At 39.4% G+C, this 27,069-nt stretch overlaps 1 protein-coding gene across 9 annotated transcripts in view; it reads left to right on the top strand.

Moving 5' to 3' along the window:
- The window catches only part of ARHGAP24 (Rho GTPase activating protein 24), a 1,321,765-nt gene that overhangs the window by 1,199,884 nt on the left and 94,812 nt on the right, over positions 1 to 27,069 (top strand). For 7 of the 9 annotated variants that reach the window (XM_073541594.1, XM_073541605.1, XM_073541586.1 and 4 more), the window contains one exon: positions 16,215 to 16,337. In XM_073541594.1, the coding sequence (XP_073397695.1) occupies positions 16,215 to 16,337 (123 nt within the window). Of the gene's footprint in view, positions 1 to 13,723; positions 13,748 to 16,214; positions 16,338 to 24,466; positions 25,245 to 27,069 lie in introns of those variants that run through there. The other 2 variants (XM_073541616.1, XM_073541625.1) reach the window with 2 other exon arrangements.

Here is a 27,069-nt window from a genome sequence, read left to right as displayed (position 1 = left end):
TGTCACCCAGCTAGCTGCTTCATTGTCCTGCAGCTCCAACCTAGCATCCCCCCCTCATCTATCCCATTGAGCGTCTGCTCAGTGAGCAGAAGACTCCTTTCCATATTGTCTATGGATCTCAGTATTGCCAGCTGCACATTTAGATCCAGTATCTGGGCTTCCAAATGCACAACGTGCTCACATCTTGCACAGCAGTGTGCACCCTCGACCAGCTGTTCAAGGATTTCATACATGCGGCAAGACGTGCAGTGGATGACATTGGCAATAGTGGAGCACATCCTAATGGGGATTGCACCAGACAATAAGATAAGCAAAAATAAATAAAAAGTATTAATAAAATATAACAGCAATTCAGTAATACCTCCCTTGGAAACTCCCTGAATCCAAAGTCACTGAATCTCAAGTCACACACTTACCACAGTTCGCACTTACGCTCAGGTCACACTCAGCTCGTTCACACTCGCTCAGGCAGAAGATCTAAAAGATTTTTTTTCCCTTTTACCAGTACACCACTCTGCTGCTCAATGCACTTCCAAAAGGAGTTGAGCCCCAACCAGCTGCCCCTTATAAACCCTTAATTATGAACTCCCACCCTTAATTAACCCCTTGTGAATATAGTTACACCTCAAGATTTAAATGCAATATAGTTAACCCTTAAAAACACAGATAGTAAAATATGAGATTAACCCTGTAGAGAGAAAAAAATAAGTTAAACAAGCCCCCCAAAAATAGAACAGGTAGAAAGCACTCAGCAACCTACAATTCAGCAACTCACACAGGTATTTGTTATAGGTTTTCCAAACACCTCTTCACTGAATCTCAAGTCATACACTTACCACAGTTCGCACTTACGCTTAGGTCACACTCAGCTTGTTCACACTTGCTCAGGCAGAAGATTTTTTTTTTCCCTTTTACCAGTACACCACCCTGCTGCTCAATGCACTTCCAAAAAGACCCTTTCATACTGTAATTTATTTTGCAAATACAGGGTGATCCCAAATTATAGACTTAGCCAACGATCTTCTCACATTTACCGTATCTTTTCTTTATAATAAGGTCATTTTGACTGTTTTTCTTTTAAATGATTACTAGCTTGGCCTGTATGAAATTTTCGCACATTGGTCGTCGGGACACAGGCAATTTCAGAAAAACCAAGCTGGTCAAATGTAAATGTATTTCATGAGATAATGAACACAGACAGGTATTTATATATGTAGATTGGTAATACAATAAATTGGTTTGATAAGTAGAGGCCAAAAAATGTCTGAAGGTCATTGTTTCTTTCTGCAGGTTTATGAAAATGAATGTTTAAACTGTATTTAGTGATAAAATCATGAATGTGTGGTCTGTTTGGCTCTTTTCTTGCTGAAGGGAGTAAGTTTACCTTTCAAATGGTGTATCTTTTGTGTGTGGGGGGCGAAGTAATCAGCGAAAAAGCAGTGCATGTTTACAAATGTGTTTGCATATGTGACTCACCTGCAGTGAAGTGTTCAATCCTCCAATGTGCCTGAAATAGGCTGGGCAAGCACTTGAGCAAGCTGGAAAGACCCCAAGGCAAATGTTTGGATTTGTTTGAGATGTCTGTAAGCAGCTTTGTGGTAGTGTGCTTTGGAGTAGTATGCTGCCACCTGCAGGTAATGTGACCTTTCAAATGGTGTATCATTTGTTTTTGTGGGTGGAGTATGAACGAAGCTAGTGTGCAATTCAATAGGCAATGCATGTTTACAAATGTGTTTGCATATGTGCCTCACCTGCAGTGAAGTGTGCAATGCTCCAATTTGGCTAAAATAGGCTGAGCAAGCAGTTCGGCAAGCTGGAAAGCCCCCAAGGCAAATGTTTGGATTTGTTTATGATGTCTGTAAGCAGCTTTGTGGTAGTGTGCTTTGGGGTACTGTAGTGCCACCTGCAGGTCATTATTCCTTACTGCAGGTTTATGAAAATTAATGTTTAAACTGTATTTTGTGATCAAATCGTGGATATGTGGTTTGTTTGGCTATTTTCTTGCTGAATGGGGCAAGTTTACCTTTCAAATGGTATATCATTTGTGTGAGTGGGTGCAGTATGAACGGAGTTACAAAGTAATCACCGAAAAACAGTGTTTAGAAATAGTAGAATAGATGATCACATTTATGTACCACATAAGTTAAATTAAGTATACACCATTGCAGGTAGCAGTTAAAGTATTTATTTATGTTACCTGCTAGATAACTCTTGCTAGTCTTGTATGTTTTAATGGCTACTATCAGCTTCAGCTTTGGTCCAGTGGAAAATAGTAGGTCATATCTGACATGGTAGTATGGAGGTGAACAAAATGTTAGGGAGATGTAGTTCTACATGAGAGTGGCCAAATGCTTATATAATACTATCCCAACCAACAACAGTAGTTCTATTTGGGGCTGTAACAAGGGGAGACTGGGGGGGGGGGTTGTAGTCAGAGCCCAGTGCTTAAAGATATAGCACACAGAGTCTACTGTGCTGTCAGCGAGTACCCCCCTGGTCCCCTTGCACATAAACAGATGGGACCAACACAACCTTCCTCATGACGTACTTTGTTCTTGCTCCAGCCCCAGTAGTCCGGGCAAATGAAAGGCAGAAGAGGCAACTGTGTCCAAACAAAGTAATTTTTAATAGAACAGGATGGTTGGAATAAGATTACAAAGAAAAGTGCACAACTGGCTTATTGTTTTCTCCCTGACACTGGCTGCGGCCGTACCCACAACAGCCGCAGAAGCTGAAAGTTACAACAATCCACCCGCTGGAATCTGGGCGCCTATAACACCTTCAGCATCGGGCTCTCCTATAGTCCTGAAGACCCGTAATGTAAGCAGTCCTTGTTCCTCAATCCTGTAGAATCCAGGGCATCAGTTCCCTCCTATCCAGAGGCCTGGCAGTGCCCTGTATCATGCACGTCTGTCCTGTCCAAGTCCCAGGCAGTTCTGGAGGGAAACGGCAGCTTCCTGTGGCCTTACTGCTGCTGGCCCAACCCACCAGTAAACTGTTTCTGTCTCTGCCTCTGCTAGGTACATTACAGACATGACAGGCACAGCACATTAAAGGGAACATTATAACAACTTGCACTACATTATATGGTATAACAAGCACATACATTACACTACATTACACAATAGACAACATATGGTGATGTATAACTTATACATGAGGTGCATGGGGTGTCACACGGTGAGAGGAGAGGGCGCAACTGAGGGGACCTGCCACCTCCTTACAGAGCCATAGGTATTGATAGACTTCTCCATACATTTGAGGGGCCTCCCATATGTCTTTTGGCAAACTCAAATTGAACCTTACAATTTTTGTTTACATAAAGGCTTGTTCCTGCCCACTTTTCCATAAAGACCACCTTTATGGAGTGTACGGCTTATTGTTGTCATATGGACAGATACTCCAGTCTCTGCTTGGGAATTCTGCTGCTACTTCAGGGTTACCTTTGATCTCTGCACTACTTCTCTGATTAATGGTCTCCTTGCCCGGGCTGAGAGTTTTGGTGGGCGGCCCTTTCTTGGTAAGTTTGTTGCGGTACCATGTTCTTTCCATTTGGTGATAATGATAATGGATTTGATGGTGCACTGGGGATCATTAGGCATTGGGATTTTTTTTTATAACCGAACCCTGACTTGTTCTTCTCAACAATTTTGTCCCAAACTTGTTTGGAGATCTCCTTGGTCCTCATGGTATTTGGTTTGTGGTCCCTCTTGCTTAATGGTGTTGCAGCCTCTGTGACCTTTTAGAAAGTGTGCATATATACTGACACCATGTGACACTTCTTAGATTGCACACATGTGGACGTACTTTCACTAAGCATGTGACTTATGAAGGTTATTGTTTGCACCAGAAATTTTTAAGGGCTTCATCACAAAAGGGATGAATACATATCCACATGCCTATTTTTAGTTATTTGATCCCATTTAATTTATGTCTGTATTTTTCTCACTTCACATCCTAAACTTGGTCTATTTAGTGCTGATGCATCACACAAAAATCGGATTAGTAAAATATTTAAAAGCAGGTTGTAATGTGACAAAATAGGTAAAAAGCCAAGAGGTGTGAATACTTTTGCAAGCCACTGTAGTTCATATATACACATTGGTCATGTAGTCATAAAAATGCTTACCATAGCATTGTTGGGACAAAGACAGAACACAACCTGAAGAACACTGTGTATGTATGACCTTCCCTAGCAGCCAAAGCACTGGCAAACGCCTTTTTGCACTTTTCAAGGTTGACCTTGATCATGTCAAAAGTACAGTAGACTGGGCTAAATAATAAAGAACACAGAGAATCATAATTTACACTGGCCGCCGAAAATAGAAACTTGATGCATTCTAGGTCAGGAAGTCTTCCTAACTTATCATCGGTTAAGGTATATTTTGGTTAGTCCAAACTCCCACTAGAAGATCTCGATATTAATGTGTGTCTCACTGGCATCTGTCCAAAGTCATTAGGGGAGCAACTCTGAATGTAAAGTCTAAATGGATGACTAGATGTTATATATTTATATTGCTACATTTGCTTTCATCGATTACTAAATCTATAAACTATTGATTATGTTAAACGTTTACTGTTTACCCAATGGAAATTTACATCTACAGTACAAAAGCAGCAAAAATGTGAAAATCAGATAAAGTGTTATGTCTTAATATGAATAGGTTTGATGAATAAACTGATTTATTTCATTCTTTATGCTACTAATTGGGAACTACCGCCTTGTATTATTGTATCGTGTTGCTATTTTGCTTGTACATTTTCTAAGTCATAGTTTGAGTAATTTGGTTTCTAATGAAATGTGGAGTAAATAGCTCACAATTCTTGTCCCGGTGTCATTACATTATGAAATGCTTACTGTTTGCATACAAAATGACTTCAGACTTGACAGGCCTCTTAGGAAAGATTGATGTTACTCATGGAAAAGTCTGGAGCAAAGTTTTTCATGCTGATATGTGAAGCTGGGATGAATATTTTATTTCATAAGATAATGTTTTGGCATTTACGTCATCTATTTCTAATTTACTATTTTCTATTATATATTGACTGATTTTATAACTTTCTGTTAACTTTATAGCTTTGCCTAACTTCCCTTCCGCTGATTATAAGTAACATGATTGTTTTCTCCTCCAATCCGATACCAAGCTAAATCCAGAAAGCTGCCGATTCCTTGTTAGGCTCTGTTCACATGTCCAGTAATTATTTCTACTTTTGCATCCATTCAGATCATTTTTGAGCTTTTCATTCTTTTTCTCCTTTGTGAATTTGTGATTTATATTTTATTTAGCAGGGAAAACATTTTCATAAATTTCTATTAAAAAATTTGCTGTGTGTCGCCATTTTCTGAGACCTATGACTTTGTATTTTTCCGGAGCTGTGTGATTGCTTGTTTTTTACATGCTCATGTTTTTAGTAATATCATATTGGGATACAAACATGTAGCTTTGTTTGCTTTTTATTGCATTTTTGAGGGCAGATGCAGACACCAGAAATAAATTAGATACTGTGATGTATCACTCACTGAGCTGCTTGCTGCCGTATTGATTAAAAACTATTTAATCGGCTGCAGATCTACCAGTTCTCTTAATGCTGACCTGTGTATAACCCCGCCCAGACCATTGATTGGCAGATTTCTGTGCACACTGTGCATAAGCAGAAAATGCTAATCATATGACACATCCCTTAAATGACAGTCTCTGTCCCTACACTATATATACATATATATAATTTTTTTTTGTCATACATTCATGTCCTTATTTTGAATGGTTAATCAAATTTTTATATTTTTTTATTTTTCTAATATTATTAAAAACTTTTCTTAAGTAACTCTTTTTTTAGTCCCCATTGGGGACCTGATTCTGCAAACGTCAGATTACTTGTTCTGTATACCGCAATAATGAATTGTAGCATATTGACAAACAAATTAAAGGCGATATTCCTGTGGCTGGGCCTCTGAGGTTACTAACATACCAACTATGAGGGCTCTCAGCCGCTATAGGCCCATCAGCATCCCATGATCATCTGGAAGGGGGAAAGATCAACTATAGGCGACAAAAACATCAAGTGCACCTTAAATGAATCTGTCAGACATGGACAGCAGCATTTAAGGGGTTAACAGCAGCAATCAAAGCTAGCTCCTGAGTCCACTCACTACACTGGCACCTGCCATCATATGGGAGACGGTTGGGGTTAAACGGATGTCAGCATAGTCTATGAGCGACAGATGCCACTGTAAGGCATCCATCACAGTCATCCATTACCCATTGGCTATAATAGTATCTGTTTAATGGAAAAATCATAAAAGAGAGACGTGTCTGGTAAACTGATGTCTGTGATGGATGTCTTACAGTTGCAACTGTCACTTATAGGCCAATATGGTCACTGTTAAATTAATATTTTTTTGAAAGGATCCTATCTATAAAAATAGGGTTTATTATGCTACTCCATACTTCATGTTAAGTAATAACATAATGTTTAGCAGCCATGTAGAAGCCAAAACAGCACTCCTTTGGCATCTGTTTGATTAAAGAAACCCTTTGGGCAAGTTTAGCATGTAGATTGAGAATTTTCCCAATGTATGGGTTACACCTCAGGGAAAAAACGCAGTGTGAACACTAAGTTCATTTTTTAACTTTCTGTTGGCTTCCGCAGTAGGTAAACACAAATCAATTCCTATCAGTTTTGAAACTCAGATTCCAAACAAATTATAATCCCACCTAATATAATCCTGGCCTACTGGAAATGTATAGCAAAGTTATTGGATTGTACAGGAAATGGCCATGATGGTTGAAGACCGAAAACTTGTAAAGAAAAAACATACAGACAGTTCTAATGTTGAAATGTCAGTAGATTGTATTAGAAGCAATGCAGCAAAGGAATGCCTGGTCTTGGCTCATTGATGCATGGAGTAATGGACTACTAAATGGAGGAAAGAAAAGTGGAATAATGTCATGAGAAATTGAAGATATTCTCTTACAGCTAAGGACCAGAAGGGCCTAGGCTTTGGCACATTGTTGGTCCAGCAAAAGATAGTACTGGCCCTAGAGCCAATCACTTGCCTTCTTATGTGATCAATCATGGATTAGCTTTAGATCTCACTAAAGGTATTCCATGTGCAATGATAGCGTAAAGATAAAGATGCAAATATAAGTAGGCATGTAAAGGTACTGCATAGAAGAACCTTCAAAATAATTTCCTCTTGTGGGCCCAAGGAACCTTAGTCTGATTAAGACATCAGTAGGCTCATAAAATTAGCCAAGGAAGCAAACAAATCATGAAGTGGATAAAATGCATAAGTGTGGAGGCAATAAACTGGATTTATAGAAGATACACTTTTTTTTGTACACGGCTAGGGTGAATCATAGTTCATCACATACCCATGGAGGGAGATAATAGAGCTAGGAACTTGGTTTTATACCTGAGAAAAGAACCCCTTGAATATGTTTAATGCCAAATGACTGTACCAGGGACCCCATAGGTAAGAGAATAGGTGGTAAGGGGTAAGGTAACTGATGCATGTCATGAACTCCTGTCATTTACCGTACTTTGTCCTCCTTTTATTCAGCTCTACATTGACATGTTCAAGTATTAGACAGGTTGTCATTTGTCTCATGGACTTACATCTAGTTGTTTTTATCTGTAATACTCCCTGCAGCTTTGTCATTGTTGGATTTTCATATTTGTTTTTATCTAACCACAAAGTGCTTGTGTTCTTCATATCACTAGACATAATTGGTGGTAATATGTGAAAAGGCAGTGCACATGAAGGACGGTACAGAGCTTGGTGCTGTGGGTCGGAACTGACTTCTTTTCACCCTGAAACCCCTCTTCTAAACAGGAATCTAACTTGTGTCTGTTGTGTTGTAGGATGCATGTACTCATTTGTCACTCGGTAGTCCTTGCTTGTTCTCCATCCATTTGACCAGATACAGTTGCAACAGGTTCAGTTTTACGGTACAGTTCAGGTACATTTGGCTATGGCATACAGTATGAGACAGAGTCCCTATTGGCTGATGTTCCCTTTGTCCAATGTTATATCAGTTTTTGCCTTCATTCTGCCCTAACTGCCCCCTCCTCAACAGCTTCTGTTGGTTCCTGGAGCGTTGGGTACCATTTGGAAAAGCTATCCATACCCCGTAGTGCTTGCTTGACCCAGTGTACCTGTGTTCTCTACAAGATGACTGTTGGTAGACATATCTGGTAGCAGCTTATCTCTTAGAGAACAAAAGAATTGTCAGTCTGAAATTGGCCATGCCAGACCCATATTTTTTCTGACAACCATCTGTTGGGAGGGAGTCGGGAGCCCCTATACACATTAGAGTGTTGGTCACATCTGTCAATATCAGTGGCTTTAGTTAATGTTAGTCTAATATGTATGGGGGCTTTAAGAGAGAAATAGGATTGTTTTCAGCATCTGTGGACACCGACTAACTTCAGTGATAGTAGTCTGTGTACATCACTATATGCACAGTGATAACATTTTAGCTAATGGATAGTAAATAAAGAGGATGTGCCCCAGGTCAAAACTGATCCGTTTAGGCTCTTAATTTATTCCCACTGCTCCACTGACTATTCTTCTCTGGCTCCGCATACCATGAGTTTTCAAAGATGGAAGGGCAATGAGCTGCTAGGTCTGCTAAGAGACATTTCTGTTGGCTTCTTATGTCCTCTGGGAACACTGTCATATCTCATCTAGGAACATGTTGAAACTCAATGACCGATTCTTCTTTCTCTCCAACATCAGTTGTTTGGGGACTGTTGAGAGGCCGCCAAATATTTAAATAGTCAGCCAATTCCTACAAAATCGATGGGTATACTTTGCTTTGAATATGAAATGTGAAATCTCTATGTCTATCCTATTTGAAGTTTCATCCTTTGATAAGTATGTGGAAGCAAAGAAATAGCATACTGAGTATATAAGATGGCAATTATCTAGTGTAGATAATGCTATGGTTTATGACCATTTGCTATGAATTGGAATAGCACCCTTTGTGATTTATTGTCTGCACTATTACTCTGACTAGTTTATATATAGATACTTGAAAGGATGTTGGGAAGAAAAATAATGGTCATAACCACATTAGATATTACAAGGACTCCACAACCCACGTCTTCACTAGACTTAATCACTAGTATTTTATTTCCTTACCATTGAATTATCCCACTGCTTATGCATTTCAATAAGGAGAGCTAGTATCTCAATCTTCTAAATCTTTATCCAAGTATCTAACCTTTTACTTTTGTTCTATATCTCATAAAGGAAGGTAGATAGGATTTATTCTGTGCTGATATGTCTTCTCTACGTGTCAGCAGTGCATGTGATGGTAGGATTTTCGCTAGCCGCATGAAAATAATGATGTTTCCTGACTCCTGTGATTGCTTGTTATTTGGAAAGTCAATGTGAGTTCTAAGTCACCAGGCTGTACAGCAGCTCTTTCATTATTATTATATAAAATATATTAAACAAACTACTGTACAATGAAACATGGCAATTTGATAATTGGTAGTTAAACATTTGTTCTGATTCAGAATCCCTGCAACAGTCAGATTGATGTAAGAAATGCAGTGTGAGTACTATCTATGTATATTAAAAAGCATACTGCAGATTATAGTTTTTATTCCGGCATTTTTTACAAACTGTGACAATAGCAGAGAAATGAAACTATATATGCACACAATAGTATATATCAGTGTATATCAACACCCCATAACCCATACAGTATAAACATCCAGCGGTCCACACTTTACTCTGTACTGACGTAAATCATCAATTCAGAGAAAGCTGCTTGCAGGAAATCATGTGATCACGAGGCATAGGAAGAGAGCAGATGCTTTTCTCTGCTATTCAGTCAGGAGGATGAATTTCACCTGTAACTAGGGCTAATATACCATTCCCAGTTGCATGGAAAACCAGCAAAAAAAATAATGTATTAATATGTTTAAGTGCCCCACCCCAAAAACCTCTTTTAAGACCTTGCGGTGGCACAGCATGTAAAATAAATAAATAAAATTAAAAAAAGACACAAACAAAACTTAAAAAAGAAAACACCACCAGTCCAATTCAATGTTTATAGCCATGCCCCGGTTAAATGTACAATATCTAAAAATAATTTGTATAGAAAATGGAACACAATTTAAGAAATTACAAAGTGGTCCTTTGTGATTGTAGTAAAAGTGGGAAAAATAGGCATGTAAGTCCTATTTTTCTTTTCATTTTACCCCCATATAACAAAAAAAATTAAAACTGACATAAAAATTTAGCTCCATGTGTTGCGAAAAAAAGGCAACAAATTATATAAATATCCAAAGAAGAATCTTTTTTGGACCATTTAAATTGCATGTATAATATAATAAAACCTGAAAATGTGCCTTGACATGAATGGGGAAAAAATGACTTGGTCTTGAACTAGTTAAGGAGAATGTTTCAGTTCATTCCACCCTTTCACCAAAAAAGCAAACCTCATTAGAAAAGCACTGCTGTATTGCTGAAAAATGCACTTTAGAAGTTATATGCAAATGAGGCTGGAAGTGCTCTGGGCAGGATGGAGCACTTTCTTTGTCTTGGCTCCCACTTTCATTCTCAGCCCTCTATTAGGTGATTGACGCACTGCAGCAGAGCTGTCAATCACCTAGAGAAGGGCAGAGTTAGCCCAGGGAGCTGAGGCACTATAAGTTCTCCTTCCTTGCCAGAGCACTTCCAGTCTCATTTGCTTATTACTTCTAAAGTGACTTCACAAAAAAACAAGCCTTTTCTTTAATAAAGGTACAAAATTACCGTATATTCTCATAGTCACAGTCTACACAGTGATGTATCCTTTTTTGAGGGGGAAGAATTGAATGAACTGACAAATTCCCTTTACATTTGTATATTAATCATACGCCTAAAGCACAGTATGAACAGAGCATTAAACCCGTCATGTCCCTCGTTAATATTAAGAGCAGACATAGAGTAGAAATCGTAACTCTCCTTCTGAATTCAGTGAGTGTTGTCTAATACTTATTTATTACAAGACCCCTCAAGATCCAATTACAGTCAAACCCTTTATGTAAGGATTGCAGGAGCAGAAGCAAAATGTTATTTTGCTTTATTTACCAACCTTTTTTGAAGTAAAAAAAAAATTTCATATGAATTTGTAAGTGTAAAATATTATACATAGTGTACCGTATTCTACTGCAAATCATTGATAGCCAAATAAAAAAATAAAAAAGTTATATAAATTAAATACACAAATATGGTTTCAACTTTATACCAAGTTTCTAATTTTCAATCAATATTTTTCTATGTTAACATCTAAAAAGAAGATTGAATCCAAAAATTAATATCATCACCAATGAATACTATGTCAGCTGTTTGTAGCTCAGTAGAAACTGTTGAATCATCAGCGATAAGCCTGGGAGTGATCAGACTGCATCCGTGCACTGTGATATCCTTTTCATTCACTGGTTGACAGGTTTTGGAATACAGGTTTTTATATCTGATGACGGGATATTTTAGCTGATCTCCTACAGCTTTGGATAGGATTACTGTGTGCACATGCTGGTAAGCTTCAGATGATGTCTGATGCTATCACAGATACCGGTAAGTTCTGTATATTTTTAAGAATAGTCTGAGGTTGTACTTTCTGAGAATTACACAGGTTGTTTTATCAGGATTTGAGGTCAAAATTTGACAAATTTTTTAAAAGATGAATTTCCAATTTTTTTTAGCACTTTCCTAATACTATTAATTGATCAGAGTTGTAAGTGCTTCTACAGGGCCTATGGAGAAGGGCTACCAACACCTAATGGAGGGGCAAAACCCAAGGGAGGAGCTACAGTTCTTATCTCTTATACAAGTGATATACCAGGGAGCAAATGAGCTATTGACTTAGGATTTTTTTTATATTGGAGTGTAAATATCTATTGTACATGAAATATATGAGTTATACCTTATCAAATCAGATTCAAGTAATGAGTGAACCATAGTAGGAAAGATGACCACCAACATTTATCAATTATCCACAGAAAATGGGTGATTCTTGCAGGGTCCATCTGTTGAGATCCCCACTGATCCTGAGAACGAAGATCCAAAGTCCATTTTGTGAATGAAGTGTATGACCACCACCACTTCTATAGAGAATGAAAACAACAGGGGTCACGCATGCTCTCAATCTACTCACGCAGGGATCATTGGGACCCCAGTTATTGTGACTGATGGGGGTCCCAGAAGTTATACACCCAGAGATCATACATCCTGTGGATAGGTATATATATACTCTTTGGGACAATCATAGCATCTGAATTCTTTATGGTCACAAAGCAAGTTTAACCTAGTTCTATTTAATGTGGTTGAGTTTGTCAACTTAGCGTGACAAATTCTTGACAAATATGGCTGTATATGAGGGATACGGTTCACTTTTGTCAGCCAGAAGCTCTTGATATTATACTACTCTGCTGGAAAATCTATCACAACTGATCTTCCCTTCATTTTATATAAACAATAACATTTCATACTTTTTCTAGTGCCTCCAAGACATCTTGACTTGTGTGGTTGGAGATGTTGTGTGGTTGGTTATTGTGGGGAGATTTCAAAATATAAAGTTATTATTATTTTTATCTAATTCCTGCTTTTATCTTGGAGATCCTGTATGTTTTCCACTCATGGAAAAATAGAAATTGGCATGGATATCACTGTGGATAAGCCTGCTGTGTACACAACAGTGTAAAATGGATTCCCGCATTCATAAACTTCAAGCTATTTTAATTAGCTGCATAATTGGTTCCTGACTTCAAAACGGCAGTAGGGTTTATATCTACAGCAACCGAAAAGTTGTGTTAAGATAAGTGTAGGTTATCATAAAAATGTGGATAAGGAGCAGGCTTTTAAATACTGAAAATTATTATTTTTGGATGTGTTTTTAAATTAATCTCTACTACCGATAAGTTTTTTTAGTAAATGGAGATTTATCAAAACGGTAGATAGGAAAAGCTAAGCAGTGACCCATGGCAACTAATTTAGTGACTAGTTCATTTTCCAAAGGTCTTTATAAAGAAGATTTGTAATTTAGTTCTTACGGGTAACTAATCTATTTTGATGTGGGTTGCCATCGCCCAAAACATGATAACTATTTAGGGTCCCCTATCTCTAGGTCCTCTCTTTCAGTCTTGTATTGAACTTCTTATCCCCAGTGACATATATCTTATTAAAAAAATACTGATGTACAGTTTGGCCCTCTTGTGTTTTCTGCTTTTTGCTGAAATCGGTCAGAAAATTTAAAAATAAAAAAAGATTTACTTTGCTTGTTTTTTTACTTTTTACTTTTATATCATGTTTTTTCACTCTGGGTTTTTATGTAACAATTTGTTCACTGATGGACACAGATAGAAGGGGCCCCTGTGCAATAACAATATATAGGTCCTTCTAAATGCTGATCATAATGCACAATTACACCTGCTTTACAGGTTACCTCTTAGGCCCCTAGTTGCACTAATGATATGTCCCCCGCTGAACTTATTATCCCCCTACCCTTAGCACTAATCCTAACCTTAGCCTTAACCCTTGTTAGAGTTAGAAAAAGTGTGAAAATGTAAAATTATTATGCTAGTTCTTTTTTGTTATTGCAGGTGTGTCGGGATTCTAATGTCAGGACCCTGTCAACGTCGGCAAACTGCCATGCCGAGCAGGGTGACTTACCCACACTATGGGAGAGCGCGGGGTTCAATACAGTAGGGATGGTTCAAGCAGACAGGACCTGCGGCACTGAAAATAGTAAGGAGTCCCAGGACCTAGAACATGTGATTGCAGGGGGCGGGGCTTAGCGTCCTACTGCTGCAGATGGTATAATGTACCTACTGCAGGGAAACTGTAGAAGAGGAGAGGAAAATGCAGGTCAGACAAGAGAGGGTTTGTACACGGAGAGGGCTGTGCGGTACCAGAGGGACGAGCAATGAATAGTCCAAGTCACAGGCAGAGGGTCATACACAGAGAGGTAGCGCAGTGCAAGAGGGACAGGCAGAACTCGCAACAGGGACAGAACCGGATCAAAACCAAACAAGCAAGCAAGATATCAGGCACAAGGCACACGTACGCACAAGGTCAACTAACTCAGCCGAGGGCAGGAGTATAACTGACACCGGACCTAGGTCAAGTGAGCATTCAATAGCCGCCCTCTGCCAGAGAGAGGCAGAAACAATTAACCCCTGTCAGACCAGGACGGGCCAAAGACAAAGCCCATCCTGGATCATGACAAGGTGACACATTTTAAATTTGGATAGTTCTCCCAGCAGGTCTCGCTCACAAAATTGCAAGTGAAAAGAGAGTAAGAGAGCTGCAGGGGAGCACAGTGCAGCACGTGTGCAGTACATGTCATTTATTCCTGTCTTGCTCAGCCTCTGTCATCTTGATTGCTGCTTATACAAAGTAATAATAATAATAATAATAATAAGCAGCAACTGAATGACAAAATGTCACTTCATTATGAGTTTTGTCATCTCCATCATTGCCTATGCAGAGTGCTGCATTAAATGATACACTCATTATCTCAACTGCTGCGCTCTGCATAGGGGCAGACAGCGACAAAGTCACAGTGTAGAGGGATCATCATTTTTCATGTCGGACGCTATTCACACCACAGCGTCTGGCAGGCAGTTCCATCTCCGTCCACTATAGCCTCAGTGGTGCCGGCTTGATTTTACTCAGGTTACCTGGGGTTAATCTAGCTGGAAATCAGGTGGGATGTTTGGTCACGCCCACGGTCTTTAAATAGTCGTGCTGGCCTGTGGGCGTCGCCGATTATAGCTTGTGTTTTAGGCCAAGTGGTTCCGGTCTGGAGAGGAGGTGTTGGAGAGAGAAATTCATATCTGGTGTTGTATGATCCGTTGTTACCTTTTCGCCTTCCTATATTTGTGCTTTGTTTTGCCCTGTTCACATTACAGTATTGTCCTGTGTGTTTGCGGCGCGGTGTGGTTTAAGTTCTCCCTGTCTGTCATTACTGTGTGGGGCTTTGGTGGTTTGACAACTCACTGGGTGGAGGGTGGAGGGTTCAGCTTAGGGCTGAGCAGGAGATAAGGAAAGGCTGGAGGCTCAGGCATTTGCACCATTAGCAAAAACCCTGGGTTGAGGGTCAGACAGGGTTTTCCCTAGTTTGAGGGACTCCGCAGGGGCCCCGGGTATGTCAGCCTCCTTTGACCTAAGCCCCGCATAACATTATTATTCTCATTTTCACATGGACACATGAGAAGCAATGGAATGAAACAGAAAGGGAGAAGATACAGATTAGATATTAGAAAAAACTTTTTGACAGTGATGGTGATCAATGAGTGGAACAGGCTGCGATGAGAGGTGGTGAGTTCTCCTTCAATGGAAGTCTTCAAACAGAGGCTGGACAGACATCTGTCTGGAATGATTTAGTGAATCCTGTGCTGCATTGAGCAGGGGGGTGGACAGTGAGGGTGATCAATGAGAGGAACAGGCTGCCACAAGAGGTGGTGAGTTCTCCTTCAATGGAAGTCTTCAATCCATCTGAGATGGTTTAGTGAATCCTGCATTGAGCAGGGGGTTGGACACGATGACCCGGGAGGTCTCTTTCAACTCTAAAATTCTATGATTCTATAAGATTTCAAAGCAGACACCAGGTGGGGACACACTTTGCCCTTACTCTGTTCCTCCTGGATGATTTCACAGTTTAGTGAAATGGAAAGGGAATATTGTGCTCTCATGCAATCTAGCTCCTAAGGCAGCCACCACTTTAGGGAATCTATGTAGGGATTTTACAAGGAACCTGCTTTGTTTTTCAGTATCTAAAGCCATTTTACAGCCGTTACCACTGTGCAGTTTGTGATTTGTAATGGTTATCATTTCTTTGTTTCTATGACGCACATAGCATACATTATTTTAGGATATCTGGAATGAATTGTTTGCAAATATTGCTATCTTCTTTCGCACTGAAGCTGCTTGGCTGTTTGCGTAACCTTTTAATGTAATTGTTCGGCAGCATTTTACAAATAATGGCGCTCATACAGACTGAGAATACAAGGTTGTTAAGCAGAATAATGTATATGTGGGATACACAGGTGTTCTGCACAATAATAAACGCAATGTAAAAGCTGGAGCTGCCACATTTCAGTGCCACTCATGAAGAGCGTAGAGAAGTAGGAATATAAATACTATAAAATCTGACCTATTTTTCGTTACATTTTTATTACTAATTTATATCATTTCATTTCTGTTTGTAAAGGGGGAGACCGGGAGCGAATGACTGCAAACCATGAAACATACCTTCTTATGGCCAGCACGCAGAATGACATGGAAGACTGGGTGAAGTCTATCCGCAGAGTCATATGGGCACCATTCGGGGGAGGTGAGTTTTGCATAGCATGGAGATCAGACAAACATTGTATGTAGGACTATTAATAAGGCATGACATGCTTAAGAGGTGGATACTGAAGTGCATGGCAGTGTTTAAGTATGTCAGAATATAATTATTTGTATAGTTCTGGGGTTTTTTTTATTGGTTCTTTAAAAGATTGTTTGCCTGCTGTATCTTTTCTCCATTGAATATATCATGCTTGACATGGCATCTGTTGGTTATACAGCATCTGTAGGGTCATTTCTTTTTCAATTCGAAAATGAAAGAAGCAAAGTAAAGAAGAAACAAAATTGCAAAGTCTTCTTCTATACTGATACAAAATGCAAACATGTAAATTTAGTTCTTTTTGAGTTGTAATCCTGAATCATGTCAATTTCATACCTGCTTACCTACTGTGCTTTATAATAAATCTAGCTCCCATAATACCAACATTATGGTAAGTTGTATAAGTCTGAAAGCACAAAACAGTGTAGAGAAATGTATGTGGTAACTAATGGACCCCAATGATAAGGCTAAGGGACATAGCTAGAGGAAGGCTGACAGTATTTATGCTCTTGACACTGGTTAGGGGACCAAAGGAGCGCCATCATTGTAATCTGTCTTCGCCAGGGTAAATAAATACAGGGGGTCTGACAGTTCCCGTGCTCCTGACACTGGTTAGGGGGCATAAGCAACCTATTCTGCCTTGGTCTGGGTATGTAGATGCAGGGCTAGACCAGCATGGTCAAGGAACTTAGCTAGTAGGTACCTGGCAGCATTTATGCTCCTGACACTGGTTAGGTGACTAAAAGGCCACCAACAACTCAATCTGTCTTGACCAGGGTATTTACTGCATTAGGAATCAGGGTCAAGGGATTGGTTAGAGAGGGACTGACAGCTCTGATTCTCCTGACACCAGTTAAGGGACCAAGTGAGCACCGATAACCCAATTTGACTTGGTCAGGGTATGTAGATACAGTGTTAGAAAACCTTAATTTTTCTCTTGGGTGAAAGAAACCCTAGCTATGACTCTGACAAAGCCTCGCACCTTCCATTTGTAATCCTGCTGACTTCCTATATGATTGAGGAACCTGTGTGTCCCTTTATGGCCAAGTGCAACTGCTTCTTTTGCGCTCTGTATAAATATGTCACAGGTAGTATACACTGCTACCAATTGTTGTCTTTTACATCTTCAGAAGCATAATCTGAAGCATGCCCCCTTATCTACTTAGGCCATTTATAATATTAATACCTTATTAATCTGAAAAGTTGTCATTTGGGACATTTGGGTGCACAAATAGCTCCAGCTTCTGTACCCTCTGTAATTCTGTCCTGCATTTTACATTCCAAGCGAAGTTATGAAATGCCTTTAGTGTTACAGAAAGGTAGTTCTTTTCTGCATGATCAGGCATGGTTCAGATGGGAGTTTTCATTTCCAGCTCCTTCTGCAATTTATGACAAGGATGGATAGATGCAAATACTTACATAGGGATCATTGATCATTGTACACTCAGACAGGTGACAAACTCCCCTGTTCCTACTCTGTCATTAGCTTATGTAAATTTATAAATGCACCAGCACTTCATTAGTCCACTGAGATCAATGATCTCTCTGTGAATATCCATTTGTCTGCCAGGCCTCTTCCAGACTATGGTGTGTTAACAGCAACTGCTTCCAAGCTGGATTTTTTTTGTTATTAACATTTAACAAACATGAGCCTGCATGATGCCAATCTTTCAGAATAGCTCTTGGGTATTGTGTGCATCATGTTCTTCTTTCTCTTTGTTATTTTCAGCCATTCAATTGTAATACATGGCATATATCTATAACAGTACCAAGTATACATTCACATTCCTGCAATGCCTCACTCATTAATATCATTATTACCTAAAGGTATATAGTGCAGAGGTTACTTTGTTGTATGAATACTCAAGGCATGCACTGTAACTGGAGGGCCCCAAGTACCATTGCTAGGCTTTCTTTCACCCAGGGCAAGCTTTGCTTTGATTCCCTGTGTGACATGCAGAAATAGTGCTAACTGCTGTTGCTTCAAAAGCATCCAGCAACTAGAGGGGTTAACACAGTCACAGGAGACAGGGAGTGGTTAGCAGAGCCCCAGGGGTATTGTGGGAAACTTGTTTACTGTTCTGGCAGTAGCCTAAGGGATGAGCGGTGTGTGTCAGTGATCTGTCTCAAAAACGTTCAGGCAAGTGAACAATAGGGACACAGCATTCCATTACAGAGTGAAGCTGGGCTAACCCCTGTACTGCTAGTTGAGAAAGTCTATCAGGAAGATAAGGACTGGAAGAAGTTGTGTTACAGGGATAATCTCCATCAGAAAACCCTCCCCCTCCTCTATTACACTGTGCTAGAAGGAATGCTGTGTACTACTGTACCTTTGTAAAGTGTCTTGATCTGTGCAGAACTGTGCTATCAAAAGAGACTGTTAGTCAGTGTGCCTCTAAGAAGCAGCTGTACTGTTATAAAGCTTGTGCTTAAGAGACTTGAATTGTACTGAATGTGCTGTCACATTAAACTACACTGTTCATGTTCATAAGGACTCTATCAATTGTATCTGTGTGAACAAGTGGATCCATCTTGTGCCTGAGGAAGCTGCAGTACATGGTCGCCTTGAGTAATGATTCCCCCCAGAGTTCCAAACAATTCATGGGACCTGTCCCGCCCCTATCTGAACCTAGCGGAGTACACGTAACACCTGGCCCTAGCTTTAAATACTGTTGATAAGAATATGGCTCCGGTTGGTGCCTCCTGGAACTAAACACCTGGGCACTTGCTATATTGGATATAAAAAGTTTATACACCCATGGTAAAATGCCTTTTTATGTAAAAATAAAAATCATAGCAGGAAGAATGATTTTAGAACTTCCATCAATAATGTCATCCATAATCTGTACAATTTAAATGAAAAACAAACTGAAATCTTTTCAGGTGGAAAAAAACCAAATAAAGAACTAAAATAATGGGGCTGAATAAATAAGCACACCCTTAAAGTAATACTTTGTTGAAGTATTTATTACAGCATAAAGACTGAAGTCTTTGTGGGTAGGAGTCTATCAGCATGACACATCTAAACTTGGCAATCTTTGCCCAGTCTTCATTGCAGTAGCGCTCCAAATCTGTCAGATTGTGAAGACATCTCCTGTGTACAGCGCCCTCTTTCGTTCACCCACAGATTTGCAATTGAACACAGGTCTGAGCTGTGGCTGGGCCATTGAAAAACTTTGCTTTCCTTCTGGTGTAACCTTTTTTCTTTTGTAGTATCATTGTCATGCTGAAAGGTGAGATTCTTCTTCATCTTCAACTTTTAGCAAAATCCTGAAGGTTTTGTTGCAAAATTTGCTGATATTTAGAATCATTATTAATTCTATCCACTCTGATTAAAGCACCAGTTTTAGCTGCTGAAAAACAGCCCCAGAGCATAATGCTACCTCCAGCGAGCTTCACTATGGGTATGGTGTTCTTTTCATAATGCACAATTTTTCTTTGTGACTTTTGGAATTATGGCCAAAAAGTTCAATCTTGGGCTTATCAGACCATAACACTTGCTTTTGGCAAACTTGATATAGGTTTTGAAAAAACATAGCTGAGCTTGGATGTTTTTCTTTCAGAAGGCTTTCATCTTGCAATCATATACCACAAGCTAAACATATAAAGATTATTGGAGATTGTTATCACATGCATATACAAATAGTACATGGTATATCTAATACTTTGAAAAAAAAGTATTACCCTTCTGACTGATATCTTTCAGCAGTGAGATCCTTTTGCTGTGTTGTAAACTGTTTATGGACTATGACTTTACTGGAAACTCATCTAAGTAAATGTCAGGAAAATCTACTGGAACAGCTAAACTTTGTGTGGGGTTAGTGAGAGTCATATTTAATTGCTGACAGCTGTGCACTGACTGCTGTTCATCATCAGGTTAAATGTCATTGGTTAATTCTGAACACAAACGCATCCACAATTATAAGAGGGTCTTCTCTCTTATGGAACAATATTATTTTAGTTATGATATTTTTATTTTCCCCCTCAAAATGACCTCAGTAACAAGTGGCTCAGATCAAGACGGCTAAGCTCTGCTGTATAATGTCCTCCATGCTGTGGCAACTTCTGTGAGCTATAAAGTGAATGAAGAGCAGGAACCCTTCTTGTCTGTGCTGTGTATGGGAGCAATCGCTGTGGCTGGTCTCTTCCCCCCAGGTAGCAGTGGAGTGCAAGTTAGAGATAGCACATGGAGGGAAGAAAACTGGTGAGAATGCAGGAAACAAGTCATGTAATGGCCAAAAATTGTGTTATTTCTTATGTACACACAGGGCATATTATTCTGAAAAATTACTTGAAAGCACAGTTACCCTTTCAATTTGTTTCTCATTGGTTTTGTTCAAGTTATGGGTGAAATTAATAATGGAAAAAGTTCTGAAATTTCTTTAGTTTCAATATCACAGAAGGAATTTTAGATCTTTCTGTAGATGTTGGATGTCCTATCATGTTATGGATACAATACTCATTATTCACAATGCCTGTGCTACAGAACAATGGACATATTTATGATGGTGATTAATTTTCTGGCTACGTAACATAAATGCTATTTGTTATGGTATTAATGTATTTCAGTACTCAACATAAATATTAAATGATGGCATCTCCATTTTCAGATCTATTTTGACAGATACATTATTTTTTTCTTTCCCTCAATCTCAACATTGGCAAAACTGAGTTATCATCTCTCGGCCTATGTACAGGCACACACGTTATACAGTAAATCATTTGGACTGGCGCTGACAGGTTGAATGAACAGTCAAGCAATTTCCAATATCTCTCATTTCTTCTAATGGCTGTCTATCACCTGGCATGTAGAACTCGAATTCACACAATGGCACACAACATACAACCCATGTGAAATCTTGGATATCAGACAAAGAAATGAAATAAAAGCATATACTCAAAAATGTGCTTTATTCACCTTATGAAGATAAGTATACTGCATTTAAGCTTCTGCATGGATCCATTTTCAAGTTCTCATCTTTTCTCTGATATCCTAGGGATTGCAGTATACCCTATGAAAGCTCATACCCATTTTTTGAAGGATTCCCTATAGTTCTGTCCCCCCCCCCTACTTTTCATCTCTTACACCAGTGTTCTCCAACTTCAGTCCTCAGGAGCCACCAAATGGTCATGTTTTCAGGATTTCCTTAGTATGGCCCAATAAAATGAATGAAATGAAATCCTGAAAACATGAACCGTTGGTGCACCTGAGGACTGGAGTTGGGGAACACTGGTGTAAGAGATGAAAAGCAGGGGGGGTAGAACTATAGGGAATCCTTCAAAAATGGGTATGAGCTTACATAGGGTAGTCTTAATGTGTTATTCACCATCTTGGTAAATTCTAGATACCAGTTGACCCCATTCAGGGGGACAAGTGACTTCCAGTTATATCTGGTACTTCTTACCTACCCACGAAACAATGTATCGCCACATTAAAATCCCATTTCTGATGACTTTGTGGGTCAGTTTTGCAGGAACCATAAAATCGTGGACAATTCCTAAGTCCTGCTATTAATTATACCTCATTCAGGCTGGGTTCTCTTCTACTCTATCTGTAGAGATAACGGTTAGGTTATGGTTTTACATATCTATTTTTGTCTATTGTATTTGTACATTTTTGTCATCACCCGTGTTTTATACCGCCTTGCACAGCAATATTGAAGACTCAAATGCTCTATAAGTCAGTATTAGTTATGAGCAGGTCTTACATACTCATTATGTCTACATAATTCTATATTTTCTAAAATTGTAGTCAACGGTTGACGACCTTGGTTTATTGCTTTAGTGTACTTTGTATAGTAAATCCAACAGACCATAACTACCATTTAATAGATAAGCCTTGCATATACAGCTTTTTTTATTCTTTTCAACTGAGCATTCTTTATGGCTACATCTGTTTTGTGGACAGCAGACGGTTTATTAGTGAACCAGTGTTTGGTCTGTCACAGGCCCTGCCTCATAAGGCTCACTATGTGAGCTGGCAGCCTTATTAATCATTAACTGCATGATTAAATTAATGTTTATTCATTCCTGCAGGGGGTGAAAACTGGTATCTACAATATGATTCCTTTTCTTCTTGTTACCTGAATAAACACCACTGCCAAAGTCACTTAGGACATGGCTTAGGACATTACTGGGGTGTTTGCATACTAAGCGCCCTCATGCATTATTAAAGGATGGATCATTCTAAGCTGCAGAGAATTTATTGAAAATAAATACAATATAAAAGTACAACATTGTGTAAGGAAATTGATGTATCACATGGGGAAGAGCAGGTAATTCTGATCAGCTAAAGAGCTTCTCTAAACAATAGCGAGAATACACAGGAAAGCCAACGATATAGGATTATAGTAATTCTTACATGCTCATCTGTAAGTAGGAAACTATGAGAACATTGTGTTAAAGCCTAAAATTATATGAACATCAGATTCTGTAATAATGTACCTATAACAGTGTTATACTTTCTAACTATCTCGGGTTCACTTTAAAACAAAACACAAACTACAGTAGACAAAGTCCACTATAAACATCAATTTCACTACAGGCCAAGCCGAAGTCCACCATACAGAACAGTATATTCCACTGTAGACAAAGATACAGACCATATACAATAAGACTTGGTCCACTATACACCAAGACAAAGTCCTCCATAGGCAAAGCAACAGTCCATTATAGACCAAGACACAGTCCACTATACACCAAGCGAAAGTCCACTATACACCAAGACAAAGTCCTCCATAGACAAAGCAACATTCCACCATAGACAAAGGAACAGTCCACAATAGACCAATACACATAAAAACTATATGTAAAAATCCAGGCCAAGCAAAGTCCACAAGAGACCAAGACACAGTCCACAAGAGACCAATGTGCAGTCCATTATACGCCAAGACAAAGTCTATTCTAAGTCAAGACCGGTCTGCTATATGCCAAGACAGACTCCACTATAACTCAAGACATACTCCACCAGAGATCAAGACATCATAGTCCAATATAAACCAAGACAAAATCTACAGTAAAACAGGACACAATCAACTATAGACCAAAGCAAAATCTGCTATGGGTCAAGAGAAAGTCAACAAAAATCACATACTGCCGCCCACTTTCTTTTGGCCTTTGCCTCACGTTTCAATGTTTGTCTTACAAATCCACATCTGCAAAGTAACAGCCAAGCTACCATGTAATGTAGAAAATTTGGGGGTGTCTGGACATTGTATAGAGACTGCAACACCATGTTTCTGCCAGTAAACTCCAGACTCATTAGATGTTGGAAGACGAGTATAATCTCTGGTCTACATTGAACAAATTTTCTGCGTGAATTTAATATTTGATCTATTTTACTCACCGTATATACAGTAGCACCATTAATTTCACACCACCTTAAAGACATCATTGTCACTTTCCTCATTGGGGCTTACAATCTAAATTCCCTATCTGTAGGGCTATGGAATGTGAGAGGAAACCTACGCAAACATTGGAAGATCATACAAACTCCTTGTATATGTTGTTCTTGGGGGGATTTGAACCTAGGACCCCAATGCTGCAAAGCAACATTGCTAACCACTGAGACACTGTGCTGCCTTCTAATAGATTATGGAGAGATGAATGAAAACAAAAAACAAGACCCCTTTAAAACCTGAGAGTAGGGAAATGTCGAATCTTAGCCAAGTCTGTACCCCTTTCAACTACAGACCACTAATTCTTAAATGTTACTATGAATGTATACTGAACTTCAGAATATATAGCCCTATAATTCCCAGGCAAATACATTCTAAAGTGTTCCCTTTGCCTGATTTTTTTCTACAGATATTTCTTTAGTTTACTTTTAAATATTCACATTACTACACTTAAATATACAAGAAGTCTTTTCCGGGATGTTACTTCAATGTGTTATCTAAACAGTAAAAATTCTTGCTGAAAAGAAATCCGCAGGAGTATTGCAGATGAAGTGAAAAGCAGAAGTAGAGGTTATTTGAAGAAGGAATGACGGAGGAGGACTGCACCTTTAATAATCACTAAGCTGTCACACGTGATGCCTGCTTGAAGTCAACTCAAAGTCAGAGCCTGGGATTTCATTGCTACTGCTGCCTGGGATAGTTGTTTACTCCTTTACAACTTGCTGAAGCTCAGAACTGCACCTTCTGCATGCACAACGCCTGAGGCACATGAAACCAAGCAATATCTTGGCCAACGGGCATTCGAAGGTACAGCTTCTGTTGTGCTAGCTAGAAGAACAGAAAACTTTCCTGGGAAGTCACTTCATTGTCTTTCTTTCAGCAACACTGGGAATGAGCACAGACAACCAGCACATTTACGCCCATAGATCTAATAGGATTGCGGTGGCTACATTTTCAGGATTGGCATTATTCTAGGTGGTTCTTCAAGAATCTGGATAGAGTTTAAACCGTTTTTTTATTGTCTACTTATTTACGTAACTTAGTTTTTTATGTTCTGCGTTTCTGTCAACCAGCCTTTTGGATGTTCTAGTTGACGGTGTGAAGTGATTGTTCATGAACACCACCAGACATGTGAGCAGAGGATGGGTAATGTTTCCTGAACCTTTTTTGTAACCTTTCAAGACTGACAGAAAGAATATGAAGTAAATACGCAAGAAGGCAAACAATAGCTAGACGATGACATTAAAGATGAAAATCGCTGGGCCAGGGAATGACTCAAAGGTCTTATCCAAATGCTGTTTGTAAAGGACATCACTACTACCCACCCCAGCTGGCACCTGTATGATGCTGGAAGACCGAAATGCAGTGGCCACTTCATCTGCTTCCTTGTCAACCACCTCATTCATTCCCAAAACAACTTACCGGAAAATTAAAAGGTGTTTTAGCTTCCGAAGAGGTATGTCCAGATGAGGTCTTAATGACCTATTTATCTATTAAAATGCATAACAGCAAGAATGAAGGAGTAAAATTGTATGTAATTTTATGGTTTGTAATATGATGATGAAATAGGATTAGCTGCAGTCCCATGTAAAACTACATACAACAGTGGGATATCATGAGTTGTGCTACATAAACTCAGCTTTGCTGCAATTTATACACAAAAATAATTGACAATTTGGTACAATTAAATTCTGTTTTTGCATACATGGGTGCACATACGTATGCAGGTTTTGTTTGAATGCATCTGTTGTGTGTTCATGTGTGTGCATCTTTTGTGTGCATCTGTACATGTGAGTGAATCTGTTGTGTGTGTACATCTGTTGTATGCGTACATGTGAGTGCATCTGTTGTATGTGCACATGTGTGTGCATCTGTTGGGTGTGCATCTGTTGTGTGTTTGCTTGGGTGCATCTGTTGGGTGTTTGCTTGTGTGTGCATCTGTTGTATGTACACATGTGTGTGCATCTGTTGTGGGTTTGCTTGTGTGTGCATCTGTTGTGTGTTTGCTTGTGTGTGCATCTGTAGTGTGTTTGCTTGTGTGTGCATCTGTTGTATGTGCATATGTGTGTGCATCTGTAGTGTGTTTGCTTGTGTGTGCATCTGTTGTGTGTTTGCTTGTGTGTGCATCTGTTGTGTGTTTGCTTGGGTGCATCTGTTGGGTGTTTGCTTGTGTGTGCATCTGTTGTATGTACACATGTGTGTGCATCTGTTGTGGGTTTGCTTGTGTGTGCATCTGTTGTGTGTTTGCTTGTGTGTGCATCTGTAGTGTGTTTGCTTGTGTGTGCATCTGTTGTATGTGCATATGTGTGTGCATCTGTAGTGTGTTTGCTTGTGTGTGCATCTGTTGTATGTGCATATGTGTGTGCATCTGTAGTGTGTTTGCTTGTGTGTGCATCTGTTGTGTGTTTGCTTGTGTGTGTGCACCTGTATGCATCTGTTTTGTGTGTTTGTATGTTTTTGCGTGTATGTGTTGTGTGTGCATGTGTTCTGTGTGCATATGTTTCTGTGGGTTTGCATATGTTTTATATGTGTTTGTGTGCATTCATGTGTAGGTGTGCTCATATGTTTGTATATGTGTGCCTGTGTTGCTTGTGTGTGTTTGTATGGGTGTTTGCAAGCACGTGTGTGTGTGTGTGTGTGTGTGTGTGTGTAGGAAGAATTAGGAGAATTACTTGGATTTGCTTTCCCCACTCTTTGTTGGTTGATTTGCATGGTTGGGACATTCACAAAGAAATCAGCTGGTTGTTTGGAAGCACTGAACTCAAACAATAAGTCAAGCTGTCACTTCTTTCTAGGCACTTAAGACTTGTTTCAGGCTTGTTTGACATTTCACAGGTGGAACTTTTTACTGTACACAGTAACGTAGTCCCAGAATTCCATTCAAAACCATAAAATACCACTAAAAGTTCATACTATAATATTTCCAAGTTCAGTCTAGAACAGTGTTCCCCAACTCCGGTCCTCAAGAACGACCAACAGAACATAAGTGCATCACCTTGACAGGCAAGAAATCCATCACCTGGGCAATACTAAGGAAATCCTGAAATATGACCTGTTGGTGGCTCTTGAGGACTGTGGATACTAGACTGTAGGGTTTCCTCTCTAGCCTGTAAAAGGGGGTTCTCTCCTAACTTATGAAACAATTTGAAGCAGTGTGTGGCAACTAGTGTTGAGCATTCCGATACTGCAAATATCGGGTATCGGCCGATATTCGCTGTATCGGAATTCCGATACCGAGTACCGATATTTTTTCAGTATCGGATACCGGAATCGGAAGTCCC

This window comes from Dendrobates tinctorius, unplaced genomic scaffold (assembly GCF_039654945.1).
Source record: "Dendrobates tinctorius isolate UK_male_01 unplaced genomic scaffold, ASM3965494v1 ptg000011l, whole genome shotgun sequence".
Lineage (NCBI taxonomy): Eukaryota > Metazoa > Chordata > Amphibia > Anura > Dendrobatidae > Dendrobates > Dendrobates tinctorius.
This window is presented reverse-complemented; position numbering and strand designations above follow the sequence as displayed.